We start from the raw sequence: 16122 nt of genomic DNA, 5'->3' as shown, positions 1-16122 counted from the left end.
TCCTGCCTCCCTAGCTATTGAATCGGACCTCCTACCTCTTATCGGGGTGCAAGAACGTCCCGGGCAGTGACAGTTGCCCGAAACCAGATCGGAAACAGCGAATTGGAGGCAAGTGGTGTGTGACTTGCTGGCTTGCCCGTGACGCGCTCTCACTTTTCCAGAGGTCGCGGTATTGGAGCCATGGAGTGGTGCGATAACCCCTGGTGGCTTCGCTATTGGGGTAAGGAGTGCTTTTTCTGCCCGGCTGGTGTATTTAATAGTGCTTGTGGGAGCTGAGGCCCAGTATTAACTCTACAATGGGGAGAACTGACAAGTCTCAGTCCAAGCTCCACTTTGAACCGCGCAGGACCCCTAGGCAATTGGACGCAGATAAAAACACCTCGGAATCAGAGATGGGGGACACAACCACAGATCCAGACTTGAATCAAATCCTGCCGCAAATACAACGCAGTCTAACCAAGATTGATGGGAAAATTGATGCCCTTACATTTCGGATGCACAGAATGTCCGAATGACTGGACAAACACTCACAGCGCCAGAACACAGTTGAGAAAAGGGTTTCAGACACGGAGGATTTTCGTTGAACCCAAGCAAGCGCTACAATTCTTGAAAAAAAAGAGAAAGCAACAACAGTCGGAAAGGCTCCCCAAGGTCCCCACTTATGCAGGGCGATGATGCCCCAGAATCGGAAGAACTGTGAACAATGTCACCCATTATACTTTCAGGGACACAGGGGATATAGCCCCATAACTGCTTTACGGTTTGAGCCACAGTGAAAATGTATGGTGGGATTGTATAGTCTTTATACGCTAAGGTAACCGGGGATTGTGAAAAAAATGCAAGATGTCTCTTTACCTTATTATATCTCATTTCTCTTAATAGCTAGGCTGCTGGGATGTGTATTATTATGGCCCCTTGATCTAGTTCCTTTGGAGATACTAACAAATATCAGTGAAGCATAGATATATGGGGAACAAATTAGGATGGTCATTTCCCTACCCTCCCGGCAATGGACAGCGTCACAGTACTATACTGTGTGCCATGGTTTGCGCAGAAAGGGGGTAGACCCAGTACGACGTAGATACATAAAGTACTGTAATTGTTTCTGAGAAGGGAAGCCCCCTTTCCATGTTCAGATATGGGCTTTGCTAGTACTGAGAAAGGCGTAATGACAGCAACATCTGCCCCCACGTGTTACTCACACTGTGTTTTGATGCTTGTTGTTTGCGTTGCCCTCTGGGCGTGTTGGTTGTGCAAGGGGGGGTGGGTGCATGGTTGACTATGCTTAGTTGGGGGGGCATAGCGCAAGCGTATTTTTTTTAGGGGAATATTATTGGATTCTGCACAGTACATGTTCATTACATCACACTGGGAATACGTGATAAGCACAGGATAAGTGTCATGAGACTGCACATAGTAGGATCATAGCCGGAGCTGCACAAAAAATAACTAGCACGGTTAGGTTATTGACGTGGAATGTTCGAGGCCTGAACGATCATAGAAAACTTCGTAAAGTAGTGGAATGCTTGAAAAGGCATCAGATTGATGTGGCAATGATTCAGGAAACCCACTTGGCCCCTAACAATTCCATGTTATCCCCGGGATATATATAAGGGCAATCTAGTTTTGCAGGATTCACCTCCCATGCTAGAGGTGTTCTCACATGGGTGAACCCTAAATCCGGTATTAAATTACTGGAGATGGAGATTGACCCAAACGGAAGGTTTACTGTCACTGAATGTTATAAAGAAGGGTTTAATGCGTGTTTAGTGAACATTTATGATCTTCTTGTTCCTCACTTAGTTACTTTATTTGAGGAGATGGTGGCAAACAAAATAATGCCCCCGTCCATGTGAGAGCCCATGATTGTCACTCTGCTGAAGCCGGGGTAATCCCCAAATGAGTGCCCTTCCTATCGACCCCTGTCCTTCTTGACTGTAGATAGAAAAATATTTGCTAAAATTCTTGCCAACCGATTAGCAACATTGGTCCCGTTAGTGGTTGGGGCGGAACAGGCAGGTTTAATCCCTGGCCGCAATCTAACTTATAACCTCAGAACTGTATTTGGCGCTATCCAAACTATAAACTCAGAAAATCAAAGCTGCAGCAATTTTTTAGACGCTGAGAAAGTGTTTGATTCTGTAGAATGGTCATTTATGGAGGCAGTATTGCGTAGCATATGTGTGGGTGAGATTTTTATCCAATTAGTACAGGTACTATACAAGGACCCGGTGGCTAGAATTAGATTGGGGAATAAAGTCACATCGACAATCTCCATTTCTCAAGAAGGGTTTAATGCGTGTTTAGTGAACATTTATGCCCCCAACTATGATGACCCACAGTTTTACTATACACTGGCATCTCATTTACTTAAAGTAACTGCTCTCCCAAAAATCTGGTGTGGGGACTTTAATTGCATATTAGAACCTTCTTGTGGCCAATCTAAAGGTTCAGCCAGACGTCCAGCTGCAGGTGCTATCACAGATATAATGGACCAGTTGGGATTGTTGGATGTATGGCGACAGCGTGCTGTTACTACCTCTGGTTTTACTCATTATCCCACCCCTCATGACACACATACCAGGATCGACTACTGGTTGATATCTAGATGTCTCCTTCCTCAAGTCACAGCTTGTGAGACGCTCTCAAGGACGTACTCCGACCATTCCCCGGTTCTTTTAGAATTCTGTGCTAATCGCGTCCCTCCTTTCACATGGCGGTTCCCCCCATACTTGCAAGCTGGACCTAGTGTTTCGTGCAGAGGAGGAGGAGTACCATGATGCAGCAGACAGCGAAGTAAACATTTGGGTAAATATGCGACTGCGCAAACATATGGAGAGGGCGAATGTTCAGGTGCCATGCTCGCATGCTTACAACGCACCAAGTGGGAGGCTAATACCGCCATAGAACTTAAAGACGGGATGGCAATCTAGTGCACAATGTGGTTAAGATCGCTGGAAGATTTGCAGAGTATTATGCGGATCTATATAGATCTCGGATAATACAAGATGACAAAGCAACGGAGGATTACCTAGCTCACATTCAGATGGCATGGCTAACAGACTCGCACAGAGAGCACCGCATGGCTCCACTGGGCCCTAGAGAAATCAGAGTAACATTCAAAAAAGATGAGGGCGGAGTCTGCACCTGGTGTTGATGGCTTAACAGTTGTTTTCTACAAACCCTAATAAGATCTTCTTGTTCCTCACTTAGTTACTTTATTTGAGGAGATGGTGGCAAACAAAATAATGCCCCCGTCCATGTGAGAGGCCATGATTGTCACTCTGCTGAAGCCGGGGTAATCCCCAAATGAGTGCCCTTCCTATCGACCCCTGTCCTTCTTGACTGTAGATAGAAAAATATTTGCTAAAATTCTTGCCAACCGATTAGCACCATTGGTCCCGTTAGTGGTTGGGGCGGAACAGGCAGGTTTAATCCCTGGCCGCAATCTAATTTATAACCTCAGAACTGTATTTGGCGCTATCCAAACTATAAACTCAGAAAATCAAAGCTGCAGCAATTTTTTAGACGCTGAGAAAGTGTTTGATTCTGTAGAATGGTCATTTATGGAGGCAGTATTGCGTAGCATATGTGTGGGTGATATTTTTATCCCGGTGGCTAGAATTAGATTGGGGAATAAAGTCACATCGACAATCTCCATTTCTCAAGGCACCCGTCGGGGTTGCCCATTGTCCCCACTGCTGTATGCCTTAATAGCAGAACTCCTCTTGTGAGCCTTGAGGGAGTATCATGGACATAGGGGAGTGCGATTTCCAGGCTATCAATTGATAGTATTGGCATACGCAGATGACATGCTCCTATATGTCCAGGACCCTGAGAGACACCTCACCCCTGTTCTAGAGGAGGTGGTCCGCTTTGGACAGTTGTCTGGCCTTAAGAATAATTGGACCAAATCCTCATTTTTTTCACTAACGCAGTTACAAGCCTGGTGACCATGGAATTACCCCTACAATGGACCACGGAGTCGGTCCGATATTTAGGAATTCAAGGTCATACAGACCCTGCTATTGTACTCACAGATAATTATGGTAAGGCTTTCAGTAAACTGGAGGACAACATAGCTAGATGGATTAGGCTCCCGCTCTCATTGATGGGTAGAATTTCATTAATAAAAATGATAGTCCTTCCAAGGTTCCTATTTCTGTATCAAAATATACACATGCTTCTCCTGACACATATGTTTGGCACTATAAGGTCGCTTTTAATTAAGTTAGCTTGGGCTGGGAAACAACCCAGGGTTAAGTTGGAGACACTCACGCTACCATACTCCACTGGGGGTTTTAATGCCCCGATCTAGAATTGTACAACAGGACAGCCCAATGCGCACATGCCTATGCATGGATACATGGCCCGCAGTCTCTTCCACATTTATATATAGAGAAAGTAGCAGCAGTCTCGTACACTCTCCCACAGGTAATATTTAAAACTCAGTTAAGAAAGCACAGCACTTTGGACTCCTTCAATGCTACTTTTTATGCCTGGCGGAATCTACTAGTTAGGCAAACGGGCGCCCTACTGTACTCGCCGTTGACCCGGTTGGAGTGGTGAACCTGGCTACCAACGGGTAGAGAAAGGGAAGTCTCCTCAGCCTTATAGAAGATTGGCCTTACGACTGTAGGGGACTTGTTCCAAGACGGGGTGTTACGCAGCTGGGAGGATATCCATGCGGAGGGGCATGCACATTCGACACTAGACCAATATCAGTTTATTGAGTTAGGCACGCTTTACAAGACTTACGGAGCGAAGATCTTCAAGAACCGACAAAGGTTTCAGCACTTTCTCATATTCTTCGATCTCCCACCCTTTCTAAATTGGTTTCTAGTGTCTACAGCCTCATACAAGACTACAGACTGTTGTTGCCACTGAAGTCGCATCTAGACTGGCAAAAAGATCTAGGTCGCTTAATAGATGATGACGGTTGGAGCTACTGCTGTAGGATGACTAGGCAAGTTTCTTCGAATGGCAGGCACTACCTCATCCACTTTAAATATATAAATAGGGCATACCACACGTCAGACAGACTATATAGATATGGATTAAAAGACTCTGAATCCTGTTATCATTGTGCAGAGCCGGAGGCTGGGTTTCTTCACATAGCCTGGTACTGTCCCATAATTTTAGAGTTCTGGAATAAAGTATTCCATACCCTTAATGACATCACCGGCCTCTAACTCAGTCCAGATCTGTGCCTAGCATTGTTGGGGTAGGACAAAAGAATTGTTAAGAGTGTACGGCGACTGGTGGCAATTGATCTGCTGCTAGCCAAAAGGCGGGTAGCTATCCGGTAGGCTAAAGGCCCTTCCTCAACAATAGAGGATTGGACAAAAGATATGATATACTGGAACACTCAGACAGATGTATACAGCAAATTATTACCCCCTCAGAACCGACCCAAAAGCTTTTGGAGCCTATTCCAACAATATTTGATTGGCGAAGAGAAAGGGGAACCGGAATGGGTGGGCGGCGCCGAGTTAAGCATCAGGCATGCCAATCCATGTATTGGGAGAGACATAATTGATTGAGAGATGTGTTGAATCATCGCTTTATTAAGATTGTACAAAAGAGCATGTCAGCAGGATGTACGCCTGCATTAAAACTTTATATGGTACTGTCTTCGATTTCCCAGTGTATATGCAACTGAGTCAACGTATCTCGTACTGTACTCATGACTTGACTATGTTAGCATAAAATTTGTGTTATGTTAACCAAAAATGCAATACAAATAATAATAATAAAAAAAACTCCTACTGATACCGAAGATTGTTTTGCCCGGACAATCAATTTACAACCTGGGCCAGAACTCACTGAATTTGTTCTCCTTGAACTGCACTCCTTCTTGACTCTGTGCCTCACAGTCAATTCAGGCTACCCGGATGACCCCCCCCTCAAACCCAATTTGGTCTGAAAGTCTCTAAGACCATCCTTCCCATATCTCTCGAGTTAGCCAATCTTTCTCTCTATCTTCGGCCGCTGTTCCACATGCATGGAAGCAGGCAAAGGTGTTACCCCTGCTGAAGAAAGCTTCCACCGACCCTACCAAACCTGAAAATTATCGCATTATTTCCCTGCTTCCTTACCTGGGTAACTGGTGTAAAAACATGTCAACATACTCCTAACCGAGTTTCTTTTGAAACTAATAACATTCTGGATACGTCCCAAAATCGCTTCAGGTCAAATCATAGATCTGAATCAGCCCTGTTGACAGTAACAGAATCAATTCGAAGAGTAGCTGACAAGGGTGGGGAGCTACTGAGAAAAAGTATGGACTAAGATACTAAAGTATGTCTAAAGCAGATCTTAGATCATGATGCAAACAGATCTAAACTTGCCCTGCTACACCTGGATCTGGCAGTGGTCAAAATCCACCTTCTTTGGAACAAGAGACAAATGGAAATGACGACTCTATGAAGTCTAAAATTCAGTTTTTCAGGTCCTTACAAAATGGGGAGAGTGGATGGAGTACTGTTGCCTCCTGCTGAATCTGCCCTGAGATAGATGGCCCACTAAACATTGTGGAGGCTTCTGAGTTTTAACTATACTTTAAGAAAAAATATAGTGCTACTGTCACCGGCCTTGATTTGTATTACGCAGTGTTGCAAGTCCGGGTTGCAGCATTTTGGAACGTGTAATGTTCCTGCTGTGCAACTATGTGCATGTCTTACTACAGTTATGCAAATGAATTTGTTTTATTAGATACATGCTTATGCCTATGCATCCAAAATCTTCCTGGTTATATTCATTATATCAGTATGAATAAAATTAAGCCTTCAAAATACTTTATACCACTGCACGAGGGCCTTCATGTTAACATGAAGATTTAGTGAGGCAAGGCTTGGGTACATAACAAAAGGAGAAGCCACACCATGAGGGAAAACATGATCCTTTATTTATGGTGAAGGTAACAAACACACCCTAAATCTTTTGAGAAGTGCTGTGAAACTTTGGTCCATGGGCTGGGGAGGAGGGTATTGATTAAGCCACCCCAGGCTGTAAGCATATTCTTAAAATAGACACCGACCAAATCTGAATACAACTCATTTACGCAGTCAATAGCTAGCTTGAAAATCTGACACTGACCAGATCTCTAGGCACTCTGCTTTGGACTAAGCCAGTTTCTCAAACGGGTTCAATATTCAAATGGCAAAACACCACACACACACTTTTACAAACAAGAAGAAAACTTAACTGTAGATGCTGGGATTGGGTGTTGCCAAGAGAAAGCATGATCAGGTGAGATGCACTGTGTTTCAAGGACAAGGACCAGTACAAAATGTTTGTTCAATAAAGGTTTTGGTAGAACTGGCCCAAAACACACAGTGAATGAGATACTTAAGTTCAGCACACTTCAAGCCACAAGCACCACATCCCCAGATAGAGAAGTAAAGGAGCAGGTGAATAACTAAGGGCTCATTTACAACACAATAACACTTAATAAATCAGTAAAATAAAGGGGCACGCCCTCTTGTCTGACTCATCTTGCACGTACATTTGTGACTACAATATGAGCTGGGAAAAGAAAGCTGCTAAACTCCAAGCATTATCAAAATACAACAGAATAAATATAGCCTCTGAAAACAAAGCAGCACAAAAAAAAAAGACTGCACAAATATTCCGTATACCTACCCTCTGACCACACCTCCTTTCCATCCACAGAAACACCCACAACTATGCCGGGAGCTCCAACTTCAACCTGGAAAGAAAGAGAAAACGAGCATTGGCAAAGCCAATAGTCTTGCCTTTTTAAAAAAAATAATTTTATCGAAAAAAGAAAAGGTACAAGGCAGTTAAAGAACAATCGTTGGGTCCACATTAAAGATTTACCAATTGCAACACGGAGAGTGCACAGTGTGCACAGTTCACTTCCCCATACCCACAGAGTAATGCAAGGACCGGCAAAGTAATGAATCATCGAACATTTAGGCAGAATAATATACAGATTGCGCGTCCACCCCACTCGGCTGCTTGCGATCGAAAAGGCATGTCTGTCCGTCTAGGGCGGGAGCATGGCATCAAGTCCAGAGACATACAATACCTGGCGACTATCACACTGTAATTCAATGGTAGGGGATACACAGATGTCACCCCTGTATCTATTCCACCTCCCCCACTTATGGTCCCATTTCTTGGGGCACCCCCGTGCTTGAACACATCCTTCTCAGCAATCATTGCCCTGTCCATATCAATCGCCCAATCCCTAAAGCACGGGCCGCCCCCCTACCCCACCTCTGCGCAATGTTGCGTTTTGCGATGACCACCCCATTGAGGCCCATGTCTGTTCAGCCTGCGTGAGGTCCGTGGCTTCCCACATGTTGAGGCAGCTGGGAAGAGGCCTTCAGAGATTTATCACCCGCTCTCTCCATCTGCTTCGTAACCCTGTCCCAGTACTGTCACACTTTGAGGCATTCCCACAAAATATGAAAGAAGGTACCTCTGCCGATTACAGCACCGAAGGCACAGAGGGTCAGGTCTTCTACCCATTTTCAACAAGGTCCACGCGTCGAAGTAGACGTGATGTAGGATTTTTAGTTGGACCAAGCGCAGTCTCATTGGGATGGTCACCTCTCTGGGAGAAGCCAGTGCATCGCGCCAGTCTTCATTATCTATGTCCCGCAGGTCCACCTCCCAACTCTGCCGCAGACGGATCATGGGGTCAGGACGGTTATTCAACAATTTCTTATAGGTGAGGGATTTGGCTTTTGCGGACATAGGGTCAAGTACCAGCCAATCCTCCAACAGGGTGGACTCTGGCAGAGGACGACCCTTGGGCAAAGCAGTGGTAACTGCGCGGCTAATCTGTAGATATCTAAAGGCCTCGGACTGCGCTAGTTGATACTTGGTCTGCATATCAGCAAAGGTTGCCAATTTACCCCTCACCCACATATTCCTCACTGTCGAAATCCCTATCATGTCCCACCTGTCAAAACCAGGGCATTTGCTGAGCTGACCCAGCATGTCGGACTCCCAGAGTGGCGTGGCCTTAGTACTTGTATTATGCCAACCCCATTTCCTGTTGACTCCATGCCAGATCTCCGCTGTGGGCCCCGTGAGGTGAAGTTTGCGGGGATTTGTGTAAAGTATTGTAACCACCCCTTCCCAGGAGCCAACGGTCGGTGCGAATGTTCGGGTTGTCATGCTCCCCGTGCTCCCACTTATTGATTGCAATCAATTGAGAAGCTTGATAATAAAGCCTCATATCAGGCAATGCGATACCTCCATCGTACCACCCCATCATTAACTTTTGCATTGCTATGCGTGGGGCCCATCCCTCCCATAGTAACTCTCGCACAGTGGCATCTATACGGGCGAAATAGGTGTCAGGGATAGGTGTCAGGGATCACGTTGGGGGAGTTCTGCAGCCCATAAAGGAAACACGGTAGCGCTAACATTTTAAAAAGTGCGGCAAGTCCCAAGAGAGTCAGAGGGAGAGATCGCCAATGCTTGGCGTCAGATCGAAGACGGGTCAAGGGCATGAGCAAGTTAGATTCGTAGAATAAGGTTGGATCCGGGGTGATGAAGATACCGGGGTGATGAAGATACCGAGATATTTGAAGCCCCATGAAGCCACTGGTATACTGTATCCCCTGGGGTTACACAGCGGTTCACCCCACAGGACATAAAGCTGGGACTTAGCCCAGTTAATGGTATAGCCCGGGTGAGCACCAAATATGCAGAAAATATGGAGAACTTGACTGAGGGACCGCATAGGCAAGGCTAAATAAAGGAGGATATCATCCGCATATAAGGAGATGCGGTCCTCATGGTCTTCTGCCCATTTCAGGCCTCTGATCACCAGGTCCCCCCTAATCCAGACCGCTAAGGGCTCCAACACCAGTGCAAAGAGAAGGGGCTACAGGGGGCACCCCTGCCTGGTGCCTCGCCGCAGTAGGAATGATCCAGATACATGGTTATTGACAACCACCTGCACGGTGGGTTGGGAATAAAGTAGCCGGATCCACTTAAACTTAGGTCCGAACCCCATCCTAGCCAAAACTGCAAAAAGAAAGTCTCACTCAATGGTATCAAATTCCATAGATGTGTCTAGAGACAACAGGATCGCATCTTCCCTGATAGTGTCTATTCTGCCCAGGACCCCATTCAAAGGCCATAAATTCAAGGCTGTGTTTCTTCCTGGCATAAACCCGGATTGGTCCGTGTGCACTAGCTCAGTGATGTAAGGGATAAGCCTATTGGCCAGTACCTTTGCCAGAATTTTTGCCTCAACTGTGAGGAGGGAAATAGGATGATATGACTTACAATCCTCTGCTGGTTTGCCAGGTTTATGTAGAACCACAATTGAGGCCGTCCTAACTTCAAGTGGTAGGACCCCCAGCATCAAAACTTTCAGTATACATTTGCAGTAGGTGGGGAGACAGCTTGGATGCCATTGGTTTAAAAAGTTCAATTGGGAGCCCATTGGGTTCAATGGCTTTGCCGGAACGCACATCCTGAATAGCTTTCTGAATTTCAGTTCCCGTGATGTCGCTCTCAAGGGAGTCTCTGTCGTGCTCGGAGAAGCAGGCAACCTTAATAGTTGACAGAAGTTCCGTAGCCATGGCAGACTGGGACGTCTCGGCGGGTGCATACACCAACAAGAAATAAGAGGCGAACGAGTCGGTGATCTTCTGGGGGCCGGTGAGCAAGTCCCCGTCATCTCCACGGATTGTGTGCACCCACCTAGTTGCTCTTTCCCTTCTCTCCAACCAGGCTAAAAGCCTGCCCGTCCGCTCATCATGCTCATATATTTTATGTCAGGTGGCGGTGTATTTAGTCCTAGCCACTTTAGTCAGAAGCTGGTGATGATCAAGGCATACCATTTCCAGCGAGTGTTGCGCCTCCAAATCAGGGGCAGCCACTAGGAATTTTCTTTAGCGAGGATTTCCTTCTCTAGCTCAACCACGCGCTTTGTGAGTTCTCTCCTATGCCCCACCATCAGCGACAGGGATCGGCCCTTCATAACGGCGCCGAACGCCCCCACAGCACACATGCTGAAGTGACCGACCCCACATATTCAGTAAAACAGTGATCTGCATCCTTGAGCAGTGCCTCCCTGATGTGGGGTACCTTAAGTGCCCATGGGCTTATGGTGAGAGTAGAGCGGTGCTTAGGTTGCCCCAGGGTTAGTGTCGTAAGAATCAGGGAATGATCTGAGATTCTACACGCAAGACACCTGGAGTCAGAGAATAACTGAATATCTTGAGCAAGTGTGAACATGTGGTCAATACGTGATTGACTACTGTGGGCCCCAGAATAAAAAGTAAATTGCGTGGCGGTAGGGTTAAGCTAACGCCATATATCCACTAAGCCCAGCGCAGATAATAACTCAGACAGCGGGGATCCCCCTGGAGGGCCACTCCGAGGAGAGAGGCGATCTCTGAAGCCATCCATTGCCAGGTTAAAGTGCCCCCCCCCCCAACACAAATAATCCCACTGGTAGGTCAAGTAAGAGCGCTCCAATGTCTCGCAACACTGGACGCTGTAGTCCAGGGGGGGCATAAACAGACACGACATTGAGTACCTGCCCCTCCCAAGTGCCCGAGAGTGCTATATATCTACCCTGGTCATCCGACCAAGTCTTGTTTATAATATATGGACATCCCCTATGTATGAGCACACCAGCCCCACGTGAACCCGAGGTGAACCCTGAGTGACCGACCAGACGGTAACTCCATCTATTCAATGCCCCTCATGAGTTACCAATTAGATGCATCTCCTGAAGTAAGACTATGTCCGGTGCCTGGCGCTTCAGGTACTGTAGAACTACCCCTGTTTAATCTTATCGCCCAGGCCGTTAACGTTCCATGTGAGGAGTTTTAGTTCTAAGTGTTATCCCACATGTGCAGGGAAACGCTGACAGTATCGTGTCCAGGGTCTGGCAACGGGCTCAGCACAGGGCCGTGGTGGCTGGAAGCCAGGCGGGCATGCAGTGTGGGAAAAAGTAAGCACACCCAGTGATGGGATCCACCCGCGGACAAGCGAATTCAACCATAAGTTCCACTTGTGTAGGCCATAGCGCTGTGGACAGAGTCGGAGTATGAAGTTGTCGAACCATAGTGAAGATGTGAGGTTGCGCAAATCTAGTGGACCCAGCAACGTAAAAGAAAGCAAAAAGCATCATCACACAATTACCAAGAACAAAACACAAAAAACATTCTCCACTCCCCAACACCCACCCCCCACCCTGCCTCCCTACATAACAGGCACAAAACCACCCGCCACCCCCAACTTGCAGAGTGCCTGTCACCCACCCTCAACAGATTGGGGAACATGATACAACCCCTCTCCCTGGGGCATTTATACATAAAAACACTAACAACCCCGGCCATTTAACCCCATAACGTATAATTCCAACATAATTCCAACATCATGAGAGGACCTGCTGCAATAACATGACATCAATGGCAACACCCCCGCAGTAATTCAGTAGCCAAAAGGAGGCATTCATATACAGTGTATGACATGCCGGGACCTTACAAATGGTGATGCGTTCCAAGACAGTCTGTATCTACGTAATGCGTGCTCAGGGAGCCCACCGACCCCATAGGCAGTCTCTTATACTTGCTGTTCTGTGCACACTATCCCTACGGGCCCCGAGTCACCGATTCACCTCCAGGCAGAGGCACCTGCCGTCACCCGCCGGTAGCCCCAGAGCCACCCACGGGCTTATGGGGACACTTACCGACAGTTCTCCAGCCATTCCCATGCTTCCTCCAGTCTAGTAAAGAACCACAGTTTACCATCCGACTCGATCCGCAGCTTGGCCGGAAACAACATGGCATATTTGATTTCTTGATCCCTCAGCACCCGCTTCACTTCCAGGAAGCTACACCGCTGTTTCTGAACTCGCAGGGTGAAATCGGGAAAGAAGGTGACCTTGCGGTTATCGATCACTAGTGGTGGCCCGCCCTCGCCGTCTGGAGAATAGCATCTCTATCGCGGAAGTTAAACATCCTTGCCAGGAGAGGCCAGGGGGACGCTCCAGGCTTGGGTCTGCCCCCAAGTTCCCGGTGTGCACGTTCAATTGAGAAGCATTTGGAGAGCCCCTTGGCTGAAGCTGCTGGAGAATCAATTCCTCAACCAAGAGGTCAGCCGCTTGTCCCTCCGCCCGTTCCGGCACACCCAAAATTTGGACTTTGTTTTATCTCATGCAGCCTTCGTAGTCATCAAGTTGCAGGGTCACCTTCTCCTGTGCATTTTGGAGTTCAGACACTTCATGCTTGAGAAGGTCTGTATCATTCTTCAGTTCTGTTGTGGCGTCTTTGACGGCCCCGACACGGTCCAACATTTTTCTCATGTCCGCGCTTATCAAAGAAACCTCTGTGGTGACTGTGGTGATACGGGCATCAAGTGAGTTCCAATAAGCACCACACCGGCAACACCACAGTATCTGGTGGTCGCCACTAGCTGGGGGGATGTAAAACCGTTGGGTGAGGATGAAGCTGTCCCCGCCACCGGAGACAAGGAGCGAATGGGGCCCCCGAGATCTCTCGCCTCCCCCTCTAGGCGTCAGGGGGAATGCTGTCTCAGGTCACACACAGTCGGAATAATGGAGCAGCTCCTTACATGCGCAGGAGCCCCTATGGTAAATAATTACGGTCCCTTAGTGCCAGGCTGGGCTTCACAGATCGCGAGGCGGTCTCACTGGGCTTACAGCAACAGTAGCGTGCTGCAACCCTCCGTGGAGGCGCCACTTGGCGAGTAGGGCCAGGCGCACCGCGCCAGAGTACCGTCCGTGAGGCTCCACAGGCCGCGCTGATACAGTGTGCCTGCCGCTGGATTTTGCAGGAGTACAGCCGCTCACAGGGTGAGGAGGAAATCAGGCTGCAATGAAGAGAGTTGGCAGCAGAGACGGCACCCTCTCCGCCAGGACCGCCAATCCAGGAATCACTGCGCGGCCCCCACCGGCACAGCCACATGCCCGTACACCACGCTGCAGCCACGGCATCGATTTATGCGCACACCCAGGGATGAACAGGGTGCACACAGGGCCGCCGGTGCCGTCGAAACACACCAGAGGATGCCTCCCCGCAAAGGCACCTCCGAATAAGGCTCTACTGTACCCAGCCGTGGGGCAAGATGTTAAAAGCAGCCAAGCTCCACCGCGGGCGATATTGGCCGGTGCACAATGACTATTGTCGGATTAATCGAGAGTGTCACGACTAATAGTCCTGCCATTTTAAAGTAATGACGGTATTTTTTCATTGATTGTAGATCCTGCATGCGTGGTTGTGTAGTCACTGCAGGGGGTATGCTGCTTCATAAATACAGCAATACAACAATTATATTCAAGTGCCAAAAACATTTGATGTTGCTTCATGCAAAGACATGGGGTCAGTAATCCCTTTAAAAGTATGGAAAACTGAGGAGGAGCCTAGCGCGCAACCAAGATGGCCGCGTAGGTGCGAGGCTCCCGAGGACCTCCACAACCTCCTACGATTATCCTGAAATTATCCTGTCCTGGATGAGGGGACTATGTTGGTGAACCCGAGCTGAGGTGGCACCCGTTTCCCGCTTCCGAATCGGACCTCGGACACCGGAGTGAGCACCGATTGAGGTTTGCGGCCTTCCCCTCGCCGGACCCCGGATTTGCGCTGTGGGGTGATCCAGTGACAAAGTGAACAACAGCGGCAGGCAGGGCCTGGCGACTCGCGTACCCCGCACTTTCGCTTTCGCACCACCTTGTCGTTTCTGCGAGGTTGGGTCGCGGAGCCCTTGGTGTTGGTGTGGTGTGGCCTTGCTGGGAGACCCTGCCTGCCTGCCGGCTGTGATCCACCCCGCTGCTCTGAGGGAGCCCCCCCGGAGCTAGTGGCCCTGCTTTCCTGCCCTACACGACGTGGCTGGTGCGACTGGGAGACTGGTGGCCATGGCCACGAAACAAGATGAAGACCGGGCAAAGACCAAATCGACCCGGCGTGGCGCCGTCCATCAGGCCAACAGTAGGGATCTCCCGATGGACCGCGCAAGTCCCCTGAGAGCCCTCCTGATGCCCCAGACCTGCCCGCAGATCTGACTCTACGAGATGTCATGGGCGCCATTGCCGAGATGAAGGCCTCGGTGGGCCAGCGGTTTGATACACTGGCGCAGAAGATTGACTCGGTCCTTGTGGATGTTGGCCTGGTGAGGGCCGATCTTTCCAAAACCAACGACCGAGTAGATTCTTTGGCCCACACCGCATCGGGCCTAACAACAGATGTGGCGGCCTTGCAAACAGAGGTGCGCCGGCTTAGTCAGGCGAGTGCGCTTATGGATCGACGCCTGGAGGACTCCGAGAGTCGGGCACGGAGGAACAACGTCCGCATTATTGGGGTGCCCGAGGGACGCGAGGAGGCGGCGGCGGATCTCTTTGTGGAGGACCTGATTGCTACCCATCTCCAGCCACGGGGGCTGAGCAAATTCTTCGCTGTGGAGAGGGCCCACAGGGTTCCCGGGGGAAGGCCGAAGGTCGGAGCCCCTCCGAGACCTCTCATCGCCCGGATTTTCAATTTTCGGGATAGAGACGCTATCCTGCAAACCTCCAGACTGCATGGACCGGTCAAGCTTGACAATATGGAGGTTAATTTTTATCCTGATTTCACCCCAGCGGTCCAGAAGCAGAGACTGAGCTTCCTAGGCGTCAAACGCCGTCTTCGGGACCTAAACCTCAAATACGCCATGCTTTTCCCGGCCAAGCTGCGTGTGGAGGTGGATGGTCGCACTCACTTCTTTGATCGTCCCGAAGCGGCCGGGGACTGGCTGGATACTCTGCCCGGGGATCGTGATCGGGGGGTCGGGGGGGGGGGCGGCGGGGGGAGACGGCACGCTGGATCGGGACTGAGGGTCTAATATTGGGCCTCACTCTGGACGAAAATGTTGCCACTTTTGATTCTGCGTCAGTTTTTGTAAGTTCCCCTCCTATGGAGGTTGTGTTGGGTCTATTGGGGGTTCTCCCTCCTCCTCTAGGGGGTTTAGTTAGTCTAACTATATATGGGGCGACAGGCACACTGCACGTTGGGGGGGCTGTTTGGGCTCATGCAGGGGTGCAGGGAGGGGGGAGTTCTGTTGGGGTGGGTGGGTAGGGATGGGGTGTTGTTCGTTTTTATCACAAGGCAAACTTATTTTTGTGTT

At 48.9% G+C, this 16122-nt stretch overlaps 1 protein-coding gene across 1 annotated transcript in view; it reads right to left on the bottom strand.

The window, feature by feature from the left end:
• LACTB (lactamase beta) overlaps positions 1-16122 on the bottom strand; it is a 228475-nt gene that overhangs the window by 189550 nt on the left and 22803 nt on the right. Inside the window, exon 2 of the mRNA XM_085643670.1 lies at positions 7645-7711. Within this exon, the coding sequence (XP_085499796.1) occupies positions 7645-7711 (67 nt within the window). The remainder of the gene's footprint in view (positions 1-7644; positions 7712-16122) is intronic.

Source organism: Triturus cristatus, chromosome 3_1 (genome assembly GCF_964204655.1).
Source record: "Triturus cristatus chromosome 3_1, aTriCri1.1, whole genome shotgun sequence".
In the NCBI taxonomy this organism is placed as follows: domain Eukaryota; kingdom Metazoa; phylum Chordata; class Amphibia; order Caudata; family Salamandridae; genus Triturus; species Triturus cristatus.
This window is presented reverse-complemented; position numbering and strand designations above follow the sequence as displayed.